Genomic DNA, 22,476 nt, shown 5'->3' with positions numbered 1-22,476 from the left:
TTCTGGACAAAATCTGTCCAAGATAGTGATTCACTTTTCTTCACATTACAATGATAGTGTTAAAGGGTTCATAATATCTTTCTGTTGAATATTACTTTTACAGTATTGCCTTTTAGAGTCGATGGATTATTCAAATGAAACATAAAAAAAGATAGTATAATTTTACCATTATATATAGTTATTTTCATATGAAGCAACAGAGGTATTGAAATACATTAGGTTGATGACAGACAATTGTATTTTGAAGATAAGGGCACAAATACAGAAAAAAAGTAAAAAATGTCAAAATCAATGGAAGCGTTGCTCACGTGTTTCACAAGACGTGTCCGAATGAGGTGGATTACAATTAAAACATGGTTTTGTCCATGTCAGTATATTAATCTCGATATGATACTCACATTAGATGTAGAAATCAAGGAATCGCTCAGTGATTATATTTATTGTAGATTAAAGATAAGCGTAGGCTTGGAAATTTATTATCAATCATACAGCGTACATGTCGACGAAGCAGGAATTTCATCGACATTCATCTCAGCAATTTTACCTGCGAATCTCTTCTGGCAATTCAAACAAAATAAACTCCTTCAATCATCGGGACATCGATAGAATGGAGTACCAATATACTTTTTTGTTGACGCGTGTATCATGCTTCAGTGACGAGATAGTGCCAACAATCGCATATTCAACTTCCTGCCTAGCCGAAATCAGCTGCGTTTGGACACGCCCAGGATCTAGAGTGTTGCCGATGGATAGTAAACAAACGTCAGCTGACCAACTCCGTCGCCTCTCTTATCTTATCGAATTCATCATGCACCTCGCGTTTTGATGACGTTAGATAGTGTGGATGGGGTCGACGACGATGCAGACTTCCGTAAGTCTCCAGTGGGATGCTGCGTTTTAGGCTGGGGGGCTAATTTTCCGGGCCTGAAAATTTGGGGCGTTGTGCTTTTTCTTCCGTAGGCGAAGGGGGAAGGTTCTGTCATCTGGTTACACATTCCTGTGGGGTTGTGGGAATGGATCGTGTTATCGTTTCTATTTTCGTACCCCGTCGCCGACTCGTATTTTAGGATTTTTCAGGGGTCGTTTTTGAGGTTTAGAATGATCTTGAGCAACTACTAGTAGGTTGCAGCCTCTGAGTGCATTAGCATAGCCCAGGCCAAAACTGGCGGAGCTGTCTTAGGGTCCCCTAGGGCTAATGACAGTGTAGGAAAACGGTAGGGTAAGGCTGAAGGCTACTACCGCGCCCCTATGGTTCGGTAGCTGTCAGTTCACGTGTAAAATGGGCGCTGTGTTTAGTACCAGCCTCTTGGGGACGAATGTAACGTACAAAAATGTAAATATCATCAACACAGACAGGAGGCAGGCCATATATATATAAACGAAAGCAGTAAATCTAAGCAACAGCTCGGCACAGACTATTACCTTGGAAATTGATTTTTCCTATATTTTTAGTGTTGCTGGTGAAGGAGGAGGTGGTGATTATTGTCAGTCAATTATTATTAACCTCATATATCCTAACATATTGGGAATCACTTGGGAAACACGGGATTTTGGGTGGGGGCTTTTACTAAAAGAGACCGGACTGCCCTGTTGTTGTTATGAATGGTGTCGTGCATGCACGTCATTGTGGAGCCATATGTTTGAAGATTGGACAAGGAAATCTATTATAAAGGAACTATACCGCCTAACGTACCCTAAGCCTAACCTAACCTAGCAGGTCATGCGTTACTTAGCTGCCCCTGGACCCCGTGTAGGAGGGAAACACCAATCTGAGTTTCTAAAAGCTCCTATAACACTGTGCATGCACGATAGTTATCTCCAGATTGGCCAGCATACAACTTCTGAAGTTTAATTGCAGGTTATTACTGCACCAAAAATAAAACATGATTAACCCTGATAACAAATGCTTAACGCTTATAGTAGGTAAACCATGTTCTAGTAATGCCCCATGCGGGGCTATTGCTTAGTTCCACAGAAAAACATAAGCAAAAAGGTGGTAAATAATACAGTCACCGATTGACGGGGACATGCTGCGGTAGTAGTCTTCAGCTTTACCACAGGTAGATTGCCCACTTGAACAAACTAGCTTATAACAGAGTAATGGCCGTGTAAGTTGTCAGTTCACAAACATTACATAGGTGAGGCTATTTCACTATGTATTCCAGAATGTACAATTTCATCTCTTGCATTTAAACTAACCTGTGTAATTCATGTCTTAGAATTTTGTAAAATTTTACACTAAACCATTATCGTATTTTGAACTTGAAATGATCATTTTTGTATTTTTAATGTACGTATTGAATGTTTCTGATGTCCATTTCTTTACCAAATAACCTAACCAACCACACATAACCTAACGTAGGGTATGAGGCTCTTACCCCAGTGTAAGAAATTAAGTTTGAAAACATTCCCTAAACTTTAATTATTTGGAATGAGAATTATTAGTGAGATTAAAGTCCTTGTATTTCCCGTGTTTTTTGTTTTCCCCCACCCAATAACCCCACTTTCACACTGTGGTCCCCTGAATTATAAAGCTTATGGGTGTGGTGCATTGTCTAAAGTACTGATTTGCTAACAAAATTAATATCAGTGTTCCAAGCACACATCAAAACCTGGGAAATTTATATTTTCAAGTTCAAAATGCAATACTTGTATAAAGTAAATTGAGTTTTATTGCTAGTAGTAAATCACAAGGGTAGCCAGTTAGTGCAGAAAGCTAGGCCTAGGCCAGCATGATACATCCCAGGCATAGTCAAGGTTAGCCTGCCTCAAACTGGGTTGCATAAGCCATTCATTGCAATACCAGCAAATTACTGTTCCAGGAAATACATACCATAACTGTTTATGTAGGAGTATTCCTCAGTGTGAACTGGAATTACCTGTAGTCATGTTGACTCTGACAAGGTATTTAATTGAAGGTAGGCTGGCGAGCTAGGGGGAGACCCCTCCTTATCTGCTGTAAACAGGCATTTTTTCTTCAGCTGACTGATCAAGTTTGAACTTCTTTCATCCTTGTTATTGTGGACAAATTTGTACTAATTATTTTATACTTTTGTCAATAAAATAACTAACTAACTAACTATGTAAGGTGTTGGTGTTTTTTTGTTCGAAATGTATTTCTACAATGAGCAACAAAGGTAAGTACACATGGTATTTGGTCATATGTCGTTGGTTTTAATGTAACATGTGATGTGTGTCTGTAGCAATAGTTCCTGCAAAGAGTGTGGCGATTGTTCTCCTTTGTGGTGGAGAGGTTCGGTAGCTTTGGAGGAAGACCAAAAGATGTTCTGAGTTTTCTTCAAAACAGCTCCTCCCCCCCTGAACTGCCCTCTCTTTCAACCTGCTTTCCATTCGTTCTCTATCTTGCTGAGGCAGGTGTGTGCATGAGTGTAGGCGACCAATCTGCACATAATGGCAGTGCCGACCGAGGTGTTCCTGTCGATTTATTCTCCAGGTGAGACAGTGGCAAATGTTTGCGCTTTGCCACTGCCTACCTTTTCTTTATTGGTGGCTTCACAGGATTGCTGGCAAATGATTCTGTTTTTTTTTTTTTATATTCTGAGCTTCATTTATTGCTGAGTCCTCTGGATTTGCTCTTGACCATGTCTTCCCATTCTTTCCAGGACAATGAGGATTACCTGAAACATTACTGTTGTACATATTTTGTCCAAGGTAAGTATAGTGTAGAGTTTAGCACTCTGTTTTTAGTTGGTGTTTTCATAATCCTTGGGCTGTATATGTGCAGTAGAAGTTTACATGCAATAGGCTCCTGCTATATGATGTTGGGTATCTTGGTGACCCACTTTTGTGTGACCATACTGACACTTGTGATGTTCCTGGCTTATCCAGGACTGTTGACATGTCTGTGCATGAAAGCACCTGTGAACGTTTACCCATAGCCCGTACAAGTTCAGCTTTGCCTGATCATAGGGAGGGCTATGAGAAAGTTGGCCATAGATTGGAACATATGCTTGTTCTGTTTACATGTCAACCTCAGCTCATAGTCTGGCAGTTGGGGCTATTAGGTTCAGTTGTTCATGTCCACAGTCCTGAGAAAATTCACCAGGGTGTAGGCTGGTTTGTCCACATCTTTTTCAGAAGAGGATCTAACTAGTGCACTTAAGGATCCCTCTCCTTCAGAACCCTTATAAGTTTTAGCAGCGCTTTTGAGAAATCATTGGTTCATTGCTAATTTAATTGTATTTGGAAGTGACTGAGGCACCAGTCATTGAAGCCAGTCTTGTCTAGTGCAAACTCGAGGGTGCATTAGAGGTGAGACCAGTTGCTCATGGAGTATTCATACAGGTTAATTGTCTGATCTGTGAATGGGAAGGTTCCCTGGCATCCAGCAGATTGGCAAGCTACTTCCCTAACTGTTAAAACAGTAATGTAAGTTCCATGTGTAAGAAGATGCAGAGACGACTACCCTTAGACCCTTAGTTTGCAGACTAACAACGTCCCCTTGGAGAAACTGACAGAAAGGTACAGTATGTCCTTTTTGCCTGCTGAGTCAGTTACCAAGGCTTTCAGCCATGCAGTGTTTTGATCATATGTTTATACTCTTTTCCAGATAATTTTTGGCTGAGGGTAGTCTCACTTTGCAGAATGGACTAGTCCTATACTCTTTTCAAGGAGTAAAGTTGAGCTGGGGTATCTTGATGCACCATACAGTATTATTCAAGCCCTTTGGGCATTGAAGAGCATAGCAGTCAAGCCTTTGGTACAGCCTTGCCCTTGTTGTTGGTCTGCTCAACAGGTTGTGTGTTCATCCTAAGAAACAGCTTGCCTAAGGTACTCTGAGGACATACAGCTGTAGGTTAAATGTTGAGAGACTTCTTTTTTCTTCCTCCTCTTGCCACCTTCTGCCTTTCTTAACCCCTGTAAGGCAGCTGTCAAGCTGAGTACATTCCGGAAGGCCACCGTGCAATTAGACATCACAGGTGAACGTTTTATCTTAAAGCTTCCGCTCACAAGATGTGACTCCCTCCACTTCCATTTAACAAGGGAAGGGGGTCAGTAAAGCTATCATCAGACCCCATTATGTGTTCCTTTTATATGGGAGTATCTTTCAGTGAGAAATGGAAACTGGTTATTGAAATCTGGTAACAAGGTACTGTACTTAACTGGTGGAGAAGGGGGTTGGGGTGACTAGGAGAGTAACCGTCACTCACCTTCTCGGTTGAGAAACTTGGATGAGTAGCCTGCTCATTTGTTTGACTGTCTTTATGCTCTTTCATTTTGTTGCCTTGCTAATTTCTTTTGCCACATAGAGAAAAAATGTGAGTAGTGCCATTGCAAGGAGTGTGGCCATTTTTGTGGATGGTTCATGTCTCCCGTAACAGAAGACCCACATACTGTACTTATTGTGCTTCTTATAGAGGGAAGTACTGCACTAGGGCTTCTCTCCTTGAGGGAGTGTGCAATTTGGGATTCACCTCACTTGATTAGGTTTGGCACGGGAAGGAAGAAGGAAAACAAGCATTCACCCTCTTCGTTGGAGGGAATACCTACTCCCTCAGTGAGGCCCTAAAATCCTTCAGGTTCCTTTCTACCATCTTTGATTCCTATTCCACTGTCTACCCCTTCTAGGAGGGATAGTACTAAGTCTGTTAGACATATGCATGCCCTGTCATCTGAGAACAAAGCAGCTACTGAGGGAAGTGCTCCTTCAACAGGTGTCCCACCCTCCACCTCATCTAACAATGACATTCCAGTTACTTGTAAGATGTCCTCGTTAGAGTACCTGTGGAAGATTTGGCCTACGCTGAACATACTAGGTAGCCCATCTTTCACAGCATTCCATGACAACCTGTGGAGTAGTAGTATTTGACCCTTGAACCTTCTTTACCTATGGTGTCTGTTAAGGCTTTATCTGCTGATGTGTGTGTTGCTGTGTCTGCAGCTGCCCCAGCTTCATTGTCTGCTGCAATGGAGAGGGATCCTTTAGTTGTAGTAATGCTTCCTGTGGCAGATCTTTGGTGGGTGTTGCTTCGTCTTCGGTTTTGGCCTCAACCAGCTCATTGGTATTTAAAGTGAATAGGACCAGCGAAAAAAGGGAAGAAGTGTGCTAGGCATTCATTTTCATTGTCTTCCTTGTCGTCACCATTGGGCTCCTTGTCGTGTTCAAGTGAGCAGGCTCATGGCGGTAATGGTGCCGTTCCTGTCACAGTAGGAACAACCAGCTCAGCTTTGGCAGGTCACTTATGGTCACTTCAGTGGCAATTGAAGCAGTTTTTGAGCTCCTTTTGGTGTCCTTCTCCATTCATTTCTCCGAATCGGGTGGGAAAGGAAGACATGGTGTAGTGGGCTGACAACGGAAACCTCTTGAAGAGAGTTCCCTTGAACTTGCCCCCTCCAGAAATGCTCCTATTCTCAGACACATCAAAGGAGGGGTGGGGCACACATCAAAGAGGAGAGTTTGTTTCAGGTGTGTGGCTGTAGGATTCACCTGATCTGCCCATCAGCATTCTGGAGGTGAAGGCAGTGTGGTTAGCATTGCAAGCATTTCTGGAGCAGTTGAGAGGTCACTTGGTTGTATTGTGGCCTATGCCAACAACAAGCCAGGGGGAACTTTGTCTATGACTCTGTGTCAGTTAACATTGCAGATCAATGAGTGGGCGGTTTGCCAAGCTGTCGAGTTGGCTGCAAGGTACATTCAGGGCAGGCAGAACATTCTGGCAGATCAACTCGGTTGTCAGAGGCAGGTTGTAAGGACACATAGGCCTCCACATCCTTAAGTAGTGGATAGGTTGTTCAGATTCTAGGGCCTCCCATGCTCGATCTGTTTGCGACTCAGTTAAACAGTAAACGTTCAGTTTTCTGATCATTGGATGTGATGGAAGATGCATTCCAACATCCCTAGGACTCAGCTGAGGAGGAGATTGGTCTCCCTTATTGCTCAAAAATTTACTTTATGAAAGAAATTTCCAGTTTTTCAGGTAATGAGGGCATGTGTCTTGCATAGACAGATTACCTTTACCTCCTACCTGTGGGATGTTGCCTACAAGCCTCAGGAAACCCCTCCTTAGAACCTATGTTGGCTGCCCCGACAGGTTGTTTAGGCACCTGTGCTTTTCACACAAGAATGGTATCTCATCCAAGTACCAAAATCCTGGTGTCTGGGAGTGACTGGCTTCCTTTCCATCCGTAATCCTGTTTATGAGCAGCATCTAGGTTGAAGTACTTGCTAGAGTCAGACATGATAAAAGTGAGTTCTCTTCGGGCATCCTGGCCACGTCTGTGAAACAAGGATGTGTCGCCCTCAGTTTCCCCTCTTTTAACAGGTGGGGGGGGACATGGTAGAGCTTATTTCTGAATCCATTACTTAATAATAGCCAGAATTAAGCTGCTTTCTAGCACGAAGTTTATAATGGGAGTTGTCATGGTTCTCCAAAAATTTTTTTCTTACAAAAGCACCCTCTCATAAGTGCTGCTCTGGTCAGTTATTTCATCAGACCAGTAGGAGGTTGTAGGACTCATGCCATCTCCTGCCTGCAGATTTTAAAAAAATAGCTGGTCCTGTACATACAAACTTTCAACTTACAGACTTTCAAAGATGCAAACTTCCATGTCAGTATGACATGTGGGATATACTGTATATACATAATGTATTTCATTGCTGCTTTTTCAAGGAAAGAGGAATGATTTTGTTTATTGTAAACTATATTATGCACAAGATCATATTATCTTGATAGAAACTATTACTGCTTAGTGGTATTTGTCATAGGGTAACTACATTGGTGAATGCTTAGGCTAACTTGGTTCAACTTACAAACCAATTCAACTTTACTTGCATTTTTCCTAAATGTACAATCCCGAGTCTATAATATGAGCCCACCTCTACTACCCCATGTTGCTCTACTGCCAAAGAGAAACTGATTCATGTTGTGTGTGTGCAGGCAGTTACCTGTAACCTCTGCACAAGGGAAATTGTCAATTTTAAAACCTTATTTTCAAGCTTTAACCTGTCCCAGCTGTACCGTAATTATACCCATGCAAAGAAGTTGGTTTGAATGTCAAGGAGAACTGCAAATTGTCTTTAGAATTTTCCAAATTTGAAGAAACTCTCTGTATATTTTCAGGACTGATAGTGAAGCCTTTTGGCAGCGAGAATTTTTCAAACTCAAGCCTTCACAGAAAACAGCCAAGATGTGTTGCGGAGAAAGATGCCAAGTGATGTGTTCACATTGGCGGCTGTGGATCAAGCCGTTAGTGTTCATTTTGTACGGAGGAATCATTCTGGGAATTGTTCCATATCTCATATATACTCTTGTAAGTGTTTATTTGATTTTTAAGAGAAAATTCTCTATCTGACAGACATGGTGTACTGTACAAATGAAATGGAGATATGAATACAATCAGTATTTGTTTTTATTTTGAAAGTCATTAGCAGTTTGTTATTACCTAATACATGGACTTGTTTTTCATCACTGATTATTTTTCAGATTTTAAATGGAATTAAAGGCTACAAAATAGCATGGTTGATAGGGGGAATTTTTGTATTGATGGCAATTCCTATTACTCTATGGGAAATTGTGCAGCACTTGATCAACTACACAAAACCAAAACTACAGAAGCATATCATAAGGTGGGTTATTTTTCCCTCGTGTTTATCTTTTTTAAAGCTTCACTTTCTCAGAATATAGAGGTCACTCATTAACTGTCAGTTGTTCCTACAAGAATACAGACCATAGTCTTATATAGGAGTACTGTTGTATTTTCAGTACGAGCTGGAAACAGTCACTGAAGCTTGGTATCAAGGTGGGTAATTGGTGGCAGACAGGCGAGTTGCTGGGTACTACCCACTCACCTGTTGGTAACCTGTCACTTATTTTTGGCTCGTGTCAAGTCAGGGTGTCTCCTTTTTCTAAGAAGTCACAATTCTTGACTTAACATTATTATATCTTTATTGTTTTTTTTATTGTGGTTGCTTAGGAAGTCAGGACTAGTAGAACAGTGACCTTAATTATTCTTATTTCTCTAGTAACAACTTGTATCAAGAACTTCAGGTTCATCATGTAGATGACAGAAAGGACAGACAAAGAACATGAAAACAGGAAGAAAGGAGAAAACCGAAACCCTGATTCCCATTCCCACCTTCCTCTTTTATTCAACCCCTTTGCTGCACATCCAGAGGACAGCAGCCAAAGACCCCATGATGAAACATGAGTTCTAAGGACATCTACCAGAAGCTAACAACAGAATCAAAAGTTGTTGCAGGGTACAAATAACCAGGACAGAAGGGAGTGGATACATATCTATGATTACCATCCAAATATCAAAAGAAGTGTGCTGATAATCTTACATTCCAAACACCTGCACAGTACCAGCTGGTAGGCAGAAGAATCAGGGGTGAGTGGTCAGGCCTATAAGAGGTAGAGAGGTGAGGCAGAGTCATGCAAGCACCTCACAGAAGAAAGAACATGACATGGAAGGGGAAATGCATTTACATTTTCATTCTGTCATTAAGGTCCACCGCTAACCTCTCAGAACCCACCATTTGGAGTGGCTTATAGGGATACAAAGCACTATCAGAATCATGAGCACAGAAGCAGCCTCCAGAGAGACTGGCAGCAAAGGGGAACCAATACCTCCTGATAATCAGTTCCAGTGAAGAGAACGAAGACCAGCGTCTCTTCCAAATCCAGAAGGCTAACCCAAAGGAGAAGACTACAAATGTCCCGCTGCCCTTCTTAACAGCCCAAAGATCAAGAAGGAATGAAAATGCAGGAAGGCCAGAGCAAAGCCTTACACACTCCTGTAGAGAAGATCACATACTACCATTTATTTCTCTGATATTTAAGCAAAAAGTCTTATGTAAAACAAGTCTTATTGTAAAAACAAGTAGTACACATACTGATATTAGTTTTCAGGATCAGATATATCACATTTCTTCACGACACTTTTCACACCCTCTTAGACTGACAAACATCTTTGAGTCAAAGACAAAGTAAGTGTAATGGCAGGTGTAACCAGGTTTTCCTCTTACAAAGGCGTGTGCGACTCATCTTTAAAACTATTCCAAAGTTAAAAAATTTGTTGGTTTCAGTTCTCTATTACCTTAAGGTACTCTGCACATGCTGTGGCATAATAGCATCAAAGTAAGTTTTGTATCTGGGAAACACTGAAATGTAATTTTTCAATACTTAAAACTGAAAAATCCATATTTATTGTGGTTTTCATGTTTATTTCAGAATACTATGGATGGTGCCAGTATATGCTCTGAATGCTGTAAGTACTATAGCACTTGGATTTTACTTCTGCTCTCGTGCCAGAATTAGAATTCAGTGTTTTCATGGTTTAGAACGCTTTGTCATTGCTTAGAATACCATAAATTGGATTAATAAGTATTTATTTGCATATGATTTTCATGACGCATTGTGCTGCAGTAACAATATTAGTGGTACAGTACTGCAATATTTAGTAATCATGAGTTGAGTTGTAAATGGTTTTATGTTTTCTAGGTCTCAAATAAAGGTAGTTTTTGTATATAACAGAATTACCATTGTCTTTTGTGTTTATGATAATCCATAGTGTTTTTTTGGTGATGTTATTACTATTGTCTTCAGTTAGGGGATTACATACTGCGCTGATGGAAGTTTGACAATGCCATATTGTAGAGCTGCTCTGATTGTTGTTTAAATGTGGTGCTGTAAAACATGTATATACTGTATGTAGGGACCTGTGTGGGGCTGAGGAGCGTTGTTTGATGTAAATGACAGTTCTTTAGTATTTTCTGCCTGTCTCTCTTCTCCTTGTTTGTTGGAATTTCACTTATGCAGGTGAAAGTTTCTCTCTCTCTCTCTCTCTCTCTCTCTCTCTCTTTTAATTATATAGTGTAAGCCAGTGAATGTACATGAAAGTATTCCTAATTCATTTGTCCAGATATGGGGTTGGCTTATGAAAGGAGTCATTCTCTCTCTCTCTCTCTCTCTCTCTCTCTCTCTCTCTCTCTCTCTCTCATTATCTTATTTGTAAGTTAAAAAGTTGGATACTATACTCGAAACTGATTTAAAATTTCGTAGCTTAACAAGGTCAAGTGTTTTGGTGGTAGTTGTGAAGTTAGCCATTGTGTTTATGCTGGTGTTGGAGTATGTATGCATAACACCTGTACTCTTTGACTTTTCGTTGTTTTGATGAAAATTAATGCACAGTACTGCACACTGTCATTTATGAATAGTGTAGGGTTTGTGTTTCATTATTATTTCCTCCAGCATTGTGCAAAGCAAAGGAGCTAGGTGGAATTTTCCACATATGTCTTTCCTGTAATGCTCAGACTGGCACTTGTATTTTCACTTAAATATTTTGAAGTGCTAATTACTCTCAATGAGGTTTGTTTGTTTCTTAATATCTTAATTGGTTATGCAACTTGTAAAAAACATATTTGAGAGAAAGATGCTGAACTGATGAAGAGTTAGAGGAATTTATTTCTGGTGATAGAAATTCATTTCTCGCTATAATGTGGTTCGGATTCCACAATAAGCTGTAGGTCCCATTGCTAAGTAACCAATTGGTTCTTAGCCACGTAAAATAAGTCTAGTCCTTCGGGCCAGCCCTAGGAGAGCTGTTAATCAGCTCAGTGGTCTGGTAAAACTAAGGTATACTTACTTTTTTCTCACACAGAACCTTCTTGCTGTAGAGTGAGTGTCACTACATTAGGGTTTGCTGTTTCAGGGGTGTAGTGCATTACCATTGATTTTTGTAACAGTTTGCTTTATGTAGTATTGTGCTAATATCACAAAAAAATTAGGTGTCATTGCTCTGAAATATAGGCCAGTATTAAATTTGAGAGCCCTTGGAAAGTGTTGGTTTTAGCAATCAGAATTGGAGATTATTATGATCTGTTAAAGTTTGCTAATATAAATATATGAAGTTTGAATGTGTTCAAGGATAGGTAATGGAATTATGAATACTATCTGTTGACTTTGCAGTGGCTGGTGCTTGGCAATCCAACGTGGGCCCCGTACTTGGATGCTGCACGAGAATGCTATGAAGCTTATGTCATATACAATTTCATGATGTTTTTGTTGAACTTTTTGGATGATGAAATGGACCTGGATGCAACCATGGAGACCAAGCCAACAACTCACCATTTTTTCCCCCTCTGCTGCCTGAAGCCTTGGCGAATGGGAAGGTAATTACCAACACGTTTGTTTTTGTACAGTATTTATATTTTGAGTACATGGACACACCGAGTTTTTCTCATCATCCAATGTTGTCCTTAATATATCTGGGATTTACAGTAATATGATAGGAAATCTAGTCTATGGTGAATATTTGTTCCCTTGGAAATGAAAACCATCATCTTCATATATAGGAGTGTCCTTCACTGCAAGCTGGGATTGTCATTCAACCTATTAACAAGGTATTAAACTGGTGGGATACTGTGCCTATCCTGTGCAATCCTGTCTGTACTTGGTGTGTGGACGAGCATTCAGACCAGTATGTCAGTAGCTTTTCCTACTGTGCTTTCATGGAAGCTTACCTAGCTAAGACCACTGTGTCTATTAGCTGGGTGTGTAGACGATAGTTGTGATATCATCGATGGGTGGGTTCAAGACACATCCCTTGTAGGATGCACCAGCTTTTGGATTATGCAGCAGCGTGAGTACAAAACAGGGTATTTACGTGCTCCCGTTTACCTGTAGAAGCCAGGAACTAATACCGGAGAGGGTTCTCCCAAATGTGTGGGTGAGTGCAGTGGCCTTCAAACCTTTATTCTTAAAGCACGCTTGTTGGCTCTTCACCCAGTTTTGGCCATTCATACAAAATTCTGTGCATTTTTACCATGAATTGAAGAGGTTGCAGTGTTACGTATTAGCATAAATTCTAATTGTTAGAAATGCTACAGGTTGGTGAACCACGATTTTTAGTTGTTATGTCTTCGTAATTGCTTATTTCAGCAATTGGTACCATTGTTTGTGTCCACTCGCTAAAATAAGCTCAAGGCATTTTCTTGGGAGATCCAACACTTACTTTAGGGAATCTGATATTACCGGGGAGTTTTCCCTCATTTCAGGACTCCTTCGGCAGTGTTGATGCAGAGATCTCTGTTTCTTTGTAAGCCTGACAATCTTGAGGAAGTAACTGTAGCTGTCCTTTTATGGGCCCCATTTTATGGAGTATCTGGAGGGTTCACTCAGGAGGCAAAGCAGTTGTCCTGACTGCTTCAGTTACATCTGTCTGTGGTGTTCTGGATCAGGTCAGCAATCTTATTGGCAGATCAGTGGGTTCCCTATCATTCAGCAATCAAGCAGACCACTTTCTTAGGACTGTGGAAGATGCCATAGTGGTATCAGTCATGGCTTCCTCCACAACAGCAATGTTAGTCATAGCCTGTTGGTTCTTGCAAAAAGGGGAAGCAAGACTCGAATCAGGGACCGGAAAAAGTTGCAGACTTTTTCCTTCCTCTTTCTGATTGTCACTGTCAAACACTTTACCGTTCTCTTCCTCTTTTCCTTGAGAAAGAGGAAGAAGAGACCACCCCAGGATCAGGTCAGTATAGAACTCCTTGTTACACCTTTCAGGGGTGGAAAAGGGTTGAATCCGGAGTCTCTCTAATCCACTGCCTGATGTTTTAAGAGTGACAAGTTTGGCCTAACTGAGGACTGAAGTCGTCACTTTTGTGTTCAATTCTTCACCTTATTTTATGGTTTTTGTGTGAGGTTTGGAGGCCTTTGTCCTTTCCCTTTAATTGCTATTTAGGCAACATGTGTGGATGGGAATTTGATGAAAGAAACTTCGTTTTTGTAGATTTATTCAAACAAACTTTTTGCACACACTAATTCTCTCTTCCCTTCCATGCACTGGCAGTTGATTTCTTGGCATGTGACAAATGCAGAGAGAAAAGAGGGTAACAATCAGTTATGGCCATTTGTAGTGGAGAGTCTTATTCATGTGTGGTGCTAATGGAATTGACTGGTTATTTATGTGCACAGACATATTAACAAGAAAAATATGTGTTGTGTTACAAAAGAATCACGTTTTTATAAAAAAATTAATTTTGTTTTTAAAACATTATGTATCTAATCTTTCCCCAAAGTACTGATTTTCTTAGCTTTTTTTTTTAAAGAATGGAAATCATTCCAAGACCTTCAGGGTACTGCCCATTTGCCACAAGTACAAGTGTTCCAAAAATTATTTAAGTACTCGACAGTGTCTTCACACTTTTGAAATCAGCTAATCTTGTGAATCACTAATATAATGTTTGTTAGCTAAAAGCCAGAAACTAATTTTTGTGGAATTGATGTCGGGACCTCTTCCTCTAGGAATTGAGAGAATCATTGGATGGCCCTCATGACATTATTCAAGTGTTCATCACTGTTTGCAGAAATTCCTGCTGATGGTTTTGCTTCTCCAATAGTAAATTCATTTTGAAGTTTTATCTTGACTGCTTTGTAATTTTCTTATTTTTGATTATGTTACAAGTACGTCCTTCCCCGTTTTCAGTTGTTCCTCAGAGTTCTGCTTTTTTCCCCACATTTTTCATTACAGGGTATTATTATTATTATTATTATTATTATTATTATTATTATTATTATTATTATTATTATTATTATTTGTTAGTCTGTAGTTATAGTTGGTTTTTTAGGCAATAAAACAAACTATTTGTGAATTTATTCTTTTTATACAATTCCAGGGAATTTATACACCGTTGCAAACATGGTATACTTCAGTACACAGTTTTCCATCTTATGACAACCTTCATTGCTTTTGTATGTGGACAGGCAGGAGTATATGAAGAAGGAAAATTATCTCCTACAAATGTAAGTATAAAGTAAACTTTGCAGTATATCATAGTAGTTAATGTTTTTTCAACTTTGGTGCATTATTTTAATTTTTAGAGAGCTGTAAAAAACTTTTGCATGTTCAAGAGTATTTTTTTAACCTCAGACTTTAGTATCAAAACTAGATGAAAGAAATCTATTAGTAATGTAGTTATTTTAGAATAATTATGGAAATTTGTACAAAGATTCAGCATTTAAGGGTCTTTTAACACTAATTGTTTTTATGCTTTGCAGGCATTTGTTTACTTATTTGTAGTAAACAACTTTTCACAGTTTGTGGCTATGTATTGCCTAGTTTTGTTTTACAAGGCAATGAAAACAGAACTGGATCCAATGTCTCCCCTTGCCAAGTTTCTGTGCATCAAAGCAGTGGTCTTCTTTTCATTCTTGTAAGTATATTTTCTGTGTTATTCTTTTTGGGACTTTGATTTAAACCATGAGAAACTGTAAGTGAATCTAAAAATTGAAGCTGTAATTCTGAAGGTAACCAGTTCTTGGGTATAAAGGAATTCTATTCATTGAATGAACATACTTTTTAATTTATATATATATATTGCTCACTCCATCTCAGAGTATCCATTAGATAGATGGAATTTTTCTTTTGAGGATTGTCTTCCACAGTGATAATCAGGGAAAGCTACCACCATTCAAAAATATCATTCTTTTGCCCAGCTACCTACTGACCGGACATTTCTCTTGCCCACGTTTCATTTATATTATTCTTTATTGCTTGAGAATCACCATTCTTGTCTCTAGTATAAAGTCAGTGTGCCATGTTTCATTTTTTCTGCATAGTTTTTCTCTTTGAGATCACATCACAGTATTTAGGTGAGGGAATTAGGCACCAGTTAGTATGTGCACATTGCATTTGCTGGGTATTGTCTTATGCTGTAACATATACAGTAGTTGGATGATATGACATGGTAGTCTTTTGTATCTTCTTGGAGGTGATGAAGTTGCATATTTACTGTAGGATATAAGGGTTATTTAGCATTTTATGTATTTTTAGTTCCATTTCACAGTACTGTATTACAAACAGACACTGATTTATTTTTCTGGGTAATTATATTGTCGTGAATTATGTTTGCCGTGGTCTTGAATGTAAGCCCTGTGGATGGTTATCAGGCTCCATTGAAATGAACCCTCATTCTTTTTCTGAACAGTGCAGCAAGGAAAATTTTTTGTGCCTCCTATTCCACTTCACTGAAGGGCTGAGGGGTCACAGGAATTTGATGGTTATCAAGGCTGAAGTCTTTGCTTTCAGAATCATATGGGAGCAGTAAAGCTGCTGAAGAGTTTGGAAAAGGTCATCATCAGTGTATATTCTTAAGGAGATTTAGCCCAAGACAGTATTAATGTTGCATAAGCCTTACATGGCAAGCCATATACTTAAGTATCAGGTGAGATGAGTTCAGGGATTGTACAATCCAGTCCATAGCTTGACCATCATCAGCAGGCAATGGGTAGGTGGCAGGTAACTGCATGGGCTTCAGTGGAATAGAAGCAGTTTTTTTATGGTCTTAGGGAAACTGTGGTCATGTGTTACTGAGAGGTTTGGGATTTACACCACCACTTACAGCCCAGTAACCATTTTGGGTATCTGTGTTGCAATGGCTAGTTGCAGACCCCAGCCTGCCAGTGTTAATAGTCCAGGAAGGGCATCTGTTCGTAAAGCATCAGCCAAAACAGATCATGCAATGAGGCATTCAATGACTAGAGGAGCTTATCCTTAAGGAGGAGGGGTAGTTTAAGGGGATATGAACTTTTCTAATAGTGTAAGAATGGCATATAATGACACAGCTTTGTTGATACTGGGAATTAGTTCAGCTAGACCATAAGTCTAATTTAAACTTGCGTAGGGGTGATATGAAGGATTTGTCCTTAAATGTGGTGAAAATTGGAAAACTGGACAGCTAGGTGGGAAGAAATGGAATAGGTGTGAATGAAAAGTGCAATACAGAGAGCAGTGCAATTAGGGGTCAAAAAGACACTGCAGGGAACCTAAATACAAGACCTAATTGCTGGTACAGACAGAGTCAAATATAAATTATATAAGGTTTTTTTAATACTGATTTTGATTTTTGTGCATTGAAATGATAAGTTACTTGAAGCCTACATTATATCAATCTATGCATGTGCATGTTCTAATGAATCCCAGAGCATTTATTTTAAATATGCTTTAATTCAGGTTATATTTATATTTATGTTTTATGAATACTCTACTGTATTCTTTTCTTTTCAGTCAAGGAGTTGCCATTATGTTCCTTACAAAAGCTGACTTCATGCATGAATTGTTTGGAATAACTAATGAAGCTGGGGAAAGAAAATTGTCTAGTGTCTTACAGGTAAGATTTGAGATTTCTTTATATTTATTGCTTTTTAAACAATTTTTTTTATTCAAGTTTACTAAAGGAGAATTGTTGTGTTGGCTATATAGCTGAGGAGTAGAGATAGCATCAGTAGGTTGGAAGGAGCCTGCATAGCTGGTTCATTCCTTATCTTGACTAATACTGGTCTAGTGAGACTGGGATTTCGGCATCACAGAAATAAGGCATATATGAGCAGTGGAGTTTTGTGATATAATCTTGCATTTTACTTCACATTTCACACACAACCATGGGTCAGTCAGTTGCTCTGTAGTATTCTTGGTGTTAAAAGTGTATCAAAGAATGTGCAAATGCCATTCATGTTATTCTATAGTTTAGCTTAATTTTTATAAACGTTGCCACCCCAAAATGGTGATGTACCAAAAAGAATGAGTCATGGATTAATTCTGTTTTAGAAAGATTAGAACGTGTGTTATTAATCTTGTTCTCCTTTGTTACCTAAAGTTACATCCATTGCATGACAAATGTCTAGTAAAGTTGGAGAAAGTGTAAACAGAAAATGTGCTCCTGTGAACATTATCATGTGGCATCAGAAAGTATACAGTGTGGAATGAGTGCAACCAAGCCTTATATTACAAGTAAAAGATAGACAGATTTTCTGCATCCCAAAACGTAAACAAAAAATATCTGCAGTGCCTACTTTACAGTACTTAATAGTATTCTTAGCAAGCCGCACTAATGTTTGCCAAAACTGTTTTGACATTTCACATTAGTTGAAATTTATAACTACAACAGTGGTTGATGGAACACTGCATGAGGGGGAAGATTTAAACAGTACAGTTTGTTGTATCTTACCGCTTATGGTAGGAACCTATTTTTGTACACTGAATGTTTTCTCTTATGTACAGTGGATCTTAATATATCTTTCATTTTCATTTTCAGAACTTCTTAATTTGCATTGAAATGTTTATTGCTGCAGTTGTCCACCATTATGCATTTTCCTATAAGCCGTACGTGGATGAGGAATACGAAACCGGCAATTGCTGTCACACATTCCTTCTCATATGGGATATTTCAGATGTCAGATCAGACATCAGGGAGCATGTCTATGTCGTTAGTGAGTACGATTTGAAAGATGTACGCTTTGTTGCATAATTCGGCCTCTTAAACCAAAAGTAGTTTCTGCTAAAAGAGTAGCTTTTCATATATACCCCTTTTGTTGATGGGATAAGGACAGTAATAGGTTTTTATTGCATTCAGGCGAAGGAATGAAGCGCCGCTTGACATCTCGAGGGGGTGGGTGGCCTGGTGGTGCCTCAGCTGTTGGTGGTACTAGTAGTGGGGATGAGAACACCCGTCTGATTGCCCCTCATGCTCACTCTGGCACACGAGCATCACATCGCTATATGTCCACTTCAGAATCAGATCATGATATTGTTATTGAGCAGGTAATTATTCTCAATTTTTGGCTATACGGTTTCCTTAGTTCTGTATTGTTTCCCATTCCCAGACCCAGCACCCTGTAAAATGGAGGCCTTTACCTAGTTCAGTCTCAGACAAGATGAGAACTTTGAAGAAACTCTAGAATTACTTAATAGTTCTAAAGTGGTGGCCTTTCCTTCAGACAAAACTCCCTAGAAATCCACCAAGTATCTATCATGACTCGTGTCAACCCTTTTATAAATGCCAAGAAAACTTCCACTCTCCTGTATGGAAGCTATCCATGGTACCCTCAAAAGGAAAACCTTTCTGTCAAGGCTGTTAATACTTTCTTCTCCTAATAAGCTTTTCAGTTGCAAGTTGTATCAAATCGGTGGGCAAAATGTAACAGCATGTGCTGTAGCTTATCCTTTCACATATTTTGCTATTTTCTTTATTATTTTAAATACTTTGCATAGCTCTATTTAGAGTTTTTCATCTCCTTTGAATGGATATTTGTAATATCAGAAAGATTTCTTTTTTGATAATTTTGATGGAAAGATTGTCTTCAGTCTGACTGGAACCTCCCTACGGCATCATTGAGCAGTGTACCCTTCAGGCACATACCATCCTATGCATCTGCCAAATATAGTAAAATTCATTATTTATTTGCTCCTATCACCCACTGTAGATTTTGACATCAAGTAGGTCTCTTGTCTTTTTCCTCAGACTTTTGAAATCATCATCTTGGTTATTCAGACAATTCTCTAAGTCTTTCTGCATCTTTTCTCCACTAGAATTTGCAAACACCGACTAAGCCAGTTATGACTGTGTCTTGTCAAAGCCTTAAAAAGATACATCTGTAACTATTGTGTGTATTACAATTATAAAGGTACTGATATTTGATAATGAAGGAAAACCACTTAGCGCATTTTTTTGCAATGGAGCCAGCTCGCAACTGTAACAAAAACATGCCTTTTTTTGCCTCGCCAGATTGATATCGAGTACTAATTATTATTGATTTTGCAGGGTGAAGGAACAGAACCAGAGGACATAAAAGCCATATGACATCCGAGTGCCCCTCGTCCCGGCACAGTCGTTTAGGTGTGACGAGGGAATATAATGTCTTAATTTATGGCCAAGTCATCATTCTTTTATTCCTTGTGTTCAAGTTACGAACACTACCAAGTGTTTGGAGAAGATATATTTTTGTTTTACTTCTTGCTTTTTTCCTAGTAGTTTAAGTGTTAAATTTATCAAGAGTGTTCAGTTTTCAAGCAGTCTGCTGTAATTTTGTCTTTCATATAAAGTAATATTATGCAGATCTTGATTATTGTAGTTGATATGCACAGGATTGATATTCATTTGAAATTTACTTTCTAGTGAGAATTTTGACATCAAGTGTTATTAAACATTTTAGTCCTTGTTATTTAATCTAAGTGCTCACACAGAGTTATACTTATTTTATATAGGCATAATGATTAGCTTTAAATGAATTAGGGTATTCTTAGTGCGATAATATACAGGAAATATTAGTTTTCTTCGTTTTGTTTTGGATTATTGGCCTCTTTCTCTACGTAGACTCCTGTATGTTTGTTTGTCATCACTCATGATAGTTTAAAGATAAACAAAAATGTCAAGATATATCGTTCTGTGATGTAGTTTTGGTAATTACTAGTAGATCTTGATATTTTGTTTTGTGTAATGTGGAGGTATCCTTAATTACTTGAAAATAAGTGCTTAAGGCAAATGAAATTTAAAAGACAACACACATTAGCTTTCAAGATCAGTTAATTAGTACTGAGCTTGACAAAATATCTAATATTTTGTCAGACTAATGTACAACTCTCTTTGGCTTCCATTAATTAATGGTACCCCTAATTCATATCCAGTATTTTGAAATTAGTGCAGTACTTTTACATAGTTTTGCATTTAATATGTATTTAGTTCATCCTGGTAGTTTTTTATAAGAATTTCCAGCAGTTATGTTGCTTCAGTTTGAAACCTTTTCATTAAAAGAAGTTGGGTTTAGTGGTCACATGTAGTCTTAAGTACCATTATTTTGTTTCATGTTTAAAAGTAGTTACAAAGAATTTGTAAGTTTGAATATGGAATTACAGTAGTTAAATTCTACCATCATCAGTGAATAACTAATTATATGAATTTCAGTAGCTGTGAAAATGATTAATTAAAATAATAAGATATCAAAACCCACAATTCCGTATGATAAAGCAGCGTAGGCACAAAAGAAATATAAGTTTTGGAAATGTACAACTCAGGGTGATATGGGAAATAGATTTCAGTTAAAAATATAGTTTTTCATCTGCCTGTAGTGTTTGTCATTGGGGCAAAGTTGCTACTGTACTGTACTGCACTTAACCAAGAATTGGTTTTGAGTCATTTCAGACAAGGGATACAAGCTACAGTATTATTCTAACATTAAAATTTTGGATGACTGTATCCTTTTAGCTAAAAGTACGAGTCATATTTAAGATGCATGCAACGTGTTTAGCTAATAAATTCCCTTACCAGAACCAAAGAATACTGGGCAGTAGAAGTTGTAGTGCCATGTTTTACTATCTGTAGTTTCTAGATTTGCACAAGCACTCAAAATTTAATTGTGCCTTCTTTTTATTACTCTGGAACTGAACTGTATTTCATCCTTTTATATTCTTGAATATTGTGTAATGTTAGTGAAGCACTTAACCAATAGTTAGTAACAGTATTCACTCCTAGGATAGGTCAGTGGTGTCAGCAGTGCCGTACAGTGATAAAGAAATTCAATTTTTTATGGGGTCAGTTTTAGACGTAAATCAGGATCAAACGGTGTTGATCCCTTCATAGTGCATATGCATGCTGGATTACTGTGTCATTATTCTGGTGTCAGTGTCATTCACCTGTCTAGTGCTCGTTTGTATATACATAAGATTCACTGTTATGTATAAATATCTTTATATGAAAAGTAAATAGATTATGAGTTCATTCTATTTCATTGCTATTTGTTTTAGAACACTTATTCCACAGAGTATAGCACTGATATTCAGTCTCAAAGTCCAATAGGGCAGTTACCATTTACAGCGTGCTGTGTGGCAAACTGTAGATGGTATTAAACTTATCTTTGCAGCAGACATTTACCCCAGCTGCATTGCTCTCATCTCGTACTTTTCGTCCTGTCCCTGTAATCTTTCACACTTGGCTGTCCAGCCTCTTAAACTTGACCATGCTTCAATTTTCACCTGTTATTCAAAAAAAAAATCTCTTGGGAGAACCCTATTTGTCTATAAATATGACCTTATGGTCTCGTTAAACTAATTTATTGTAGTAGTGATAGTAGTACCAAAGTTATAAAGGAAAAATTGACCAAGAAAATGCAAGTCTTGGGATGTTTAGGTTCAAGAAAGAGATGGTATATTGTGATGCTAATGGGCAGGCATAGATTTTTTTCTGTGTACAGAAATATCCATAGGCCAGTAATCAATGCATTTCATTGTTTTTAAACAGCTATGTTTTTAAAGTTATCTGATAGTTCTGGGTATGCTGGAAAATGAAATTATAAACTCAAACACTGCTCCAGTCATGCTTTCAAAGCAAAATCTTAGGTAATGAGTGGAATAAGTGCCTCTTAATGATAGGGAGATTTGGAAGCAATGAACTGGAATCAAATTATTTCAGTAAGCATGCTAGACTTTAAAAAGAGTTGTTTTTCCTCTTTAACCTTGAACATTCACTTAGCCTAGTCTCTTGACATATTCTCCCAAAAAAGATAATTGGTCTCGGGCTTATTGGCTAACAAAAAATTTGTCTTCATATGAAAACTCATAGCACACGAAATGGAGTACATTTTAAAAATGTGTGAGTTAATGCCCAAATTTCAGGGTATGTCTCTAACAACAACAGATATAATATGACTCGATAAAAAACTTGAAGTAAGCTCACAGAGGGAA

General features: G+C 38.4%; 1 protein-coding gene across 1 annotated transcript; it reads left to right on the top strand.

Annotated features, from left to right (window-relative positions):
• The first annotated feature begins 562 nt into the window (after positions 1-562).
• Positions 563-21,519, top strand: LOC136836721 (transmembrane protein 184C). Its single transcript, XM_067101241.1, has 11 exons — positions 563-871; positions 8,082-8,271; positions 8,445-8,587; positions 10,194-10,230; positions 11,931-12,133; positions 14,639-14,765; positions 15,021-15,175; positions 17,029-17,131; positions 18,056-18,230; positions 18,374-18,561; positions 19,562-21,519. The coding sequence occupies exons 2-11, from the start codon at positions 8,149-8,151 to the stop codon at positions 19,598-19,600; spliced, it is 1,293 nt and encodes a 430-aa protein (XP_066957342.1). The 5' UTR covers positions 563-871; positions 8,082-8,148; the 3' UTR covers positions 19,601-21,519.
• The last annotated feature ends 957 nt before the right edge of the window (positions 21,520-22,476 follow it).

Source organism: Macrobrachium rosenbergii, chromosome 56 (genome assembly GCF_040412425.1).
Source record: "Macrobrachium rosenbergii isolate ZJJX-2024 chromosome 56, ASM4041242v1, whole genome shotgun sequence".
Lineage (NCBI taxonomy): Eukaryota > Metazoa > Arthropoda > Malacostraca > Decapoda > Palaemonidae > Macrobrachium > Macrobrachium rosenbergii.
The sequence above is the reverse complement of the archived record's forward strand: the minus strand, read 5'-3'. Positions and strand labels throughout refer to the sequence as shown.

Bases quoted from the DNA above. Each gene is read 5' to 3' on its own strand.
- LOC136836721 (XM_067101241.1), top strand. From the start codon at position 8,149: ATGTGTTGCGGAGAAAGATGCCAAGTGATGTGTTCACATTGGCGGCTG. The intron at 8,272-8,444 runs GTAAGTGTTTAT...ATTATTTTTCAG, and splicing joins CATATCTCATATATACTCTT to ATTTTAAATGGAATTAAAGG. The intron at 10,231-11,930 runs GTAAGTACTATA...TTGACTTTGCAG, and splicing joins CAGTATATGCTCTGAATGCT to TGGCTGGTGCTTGGCAATCC.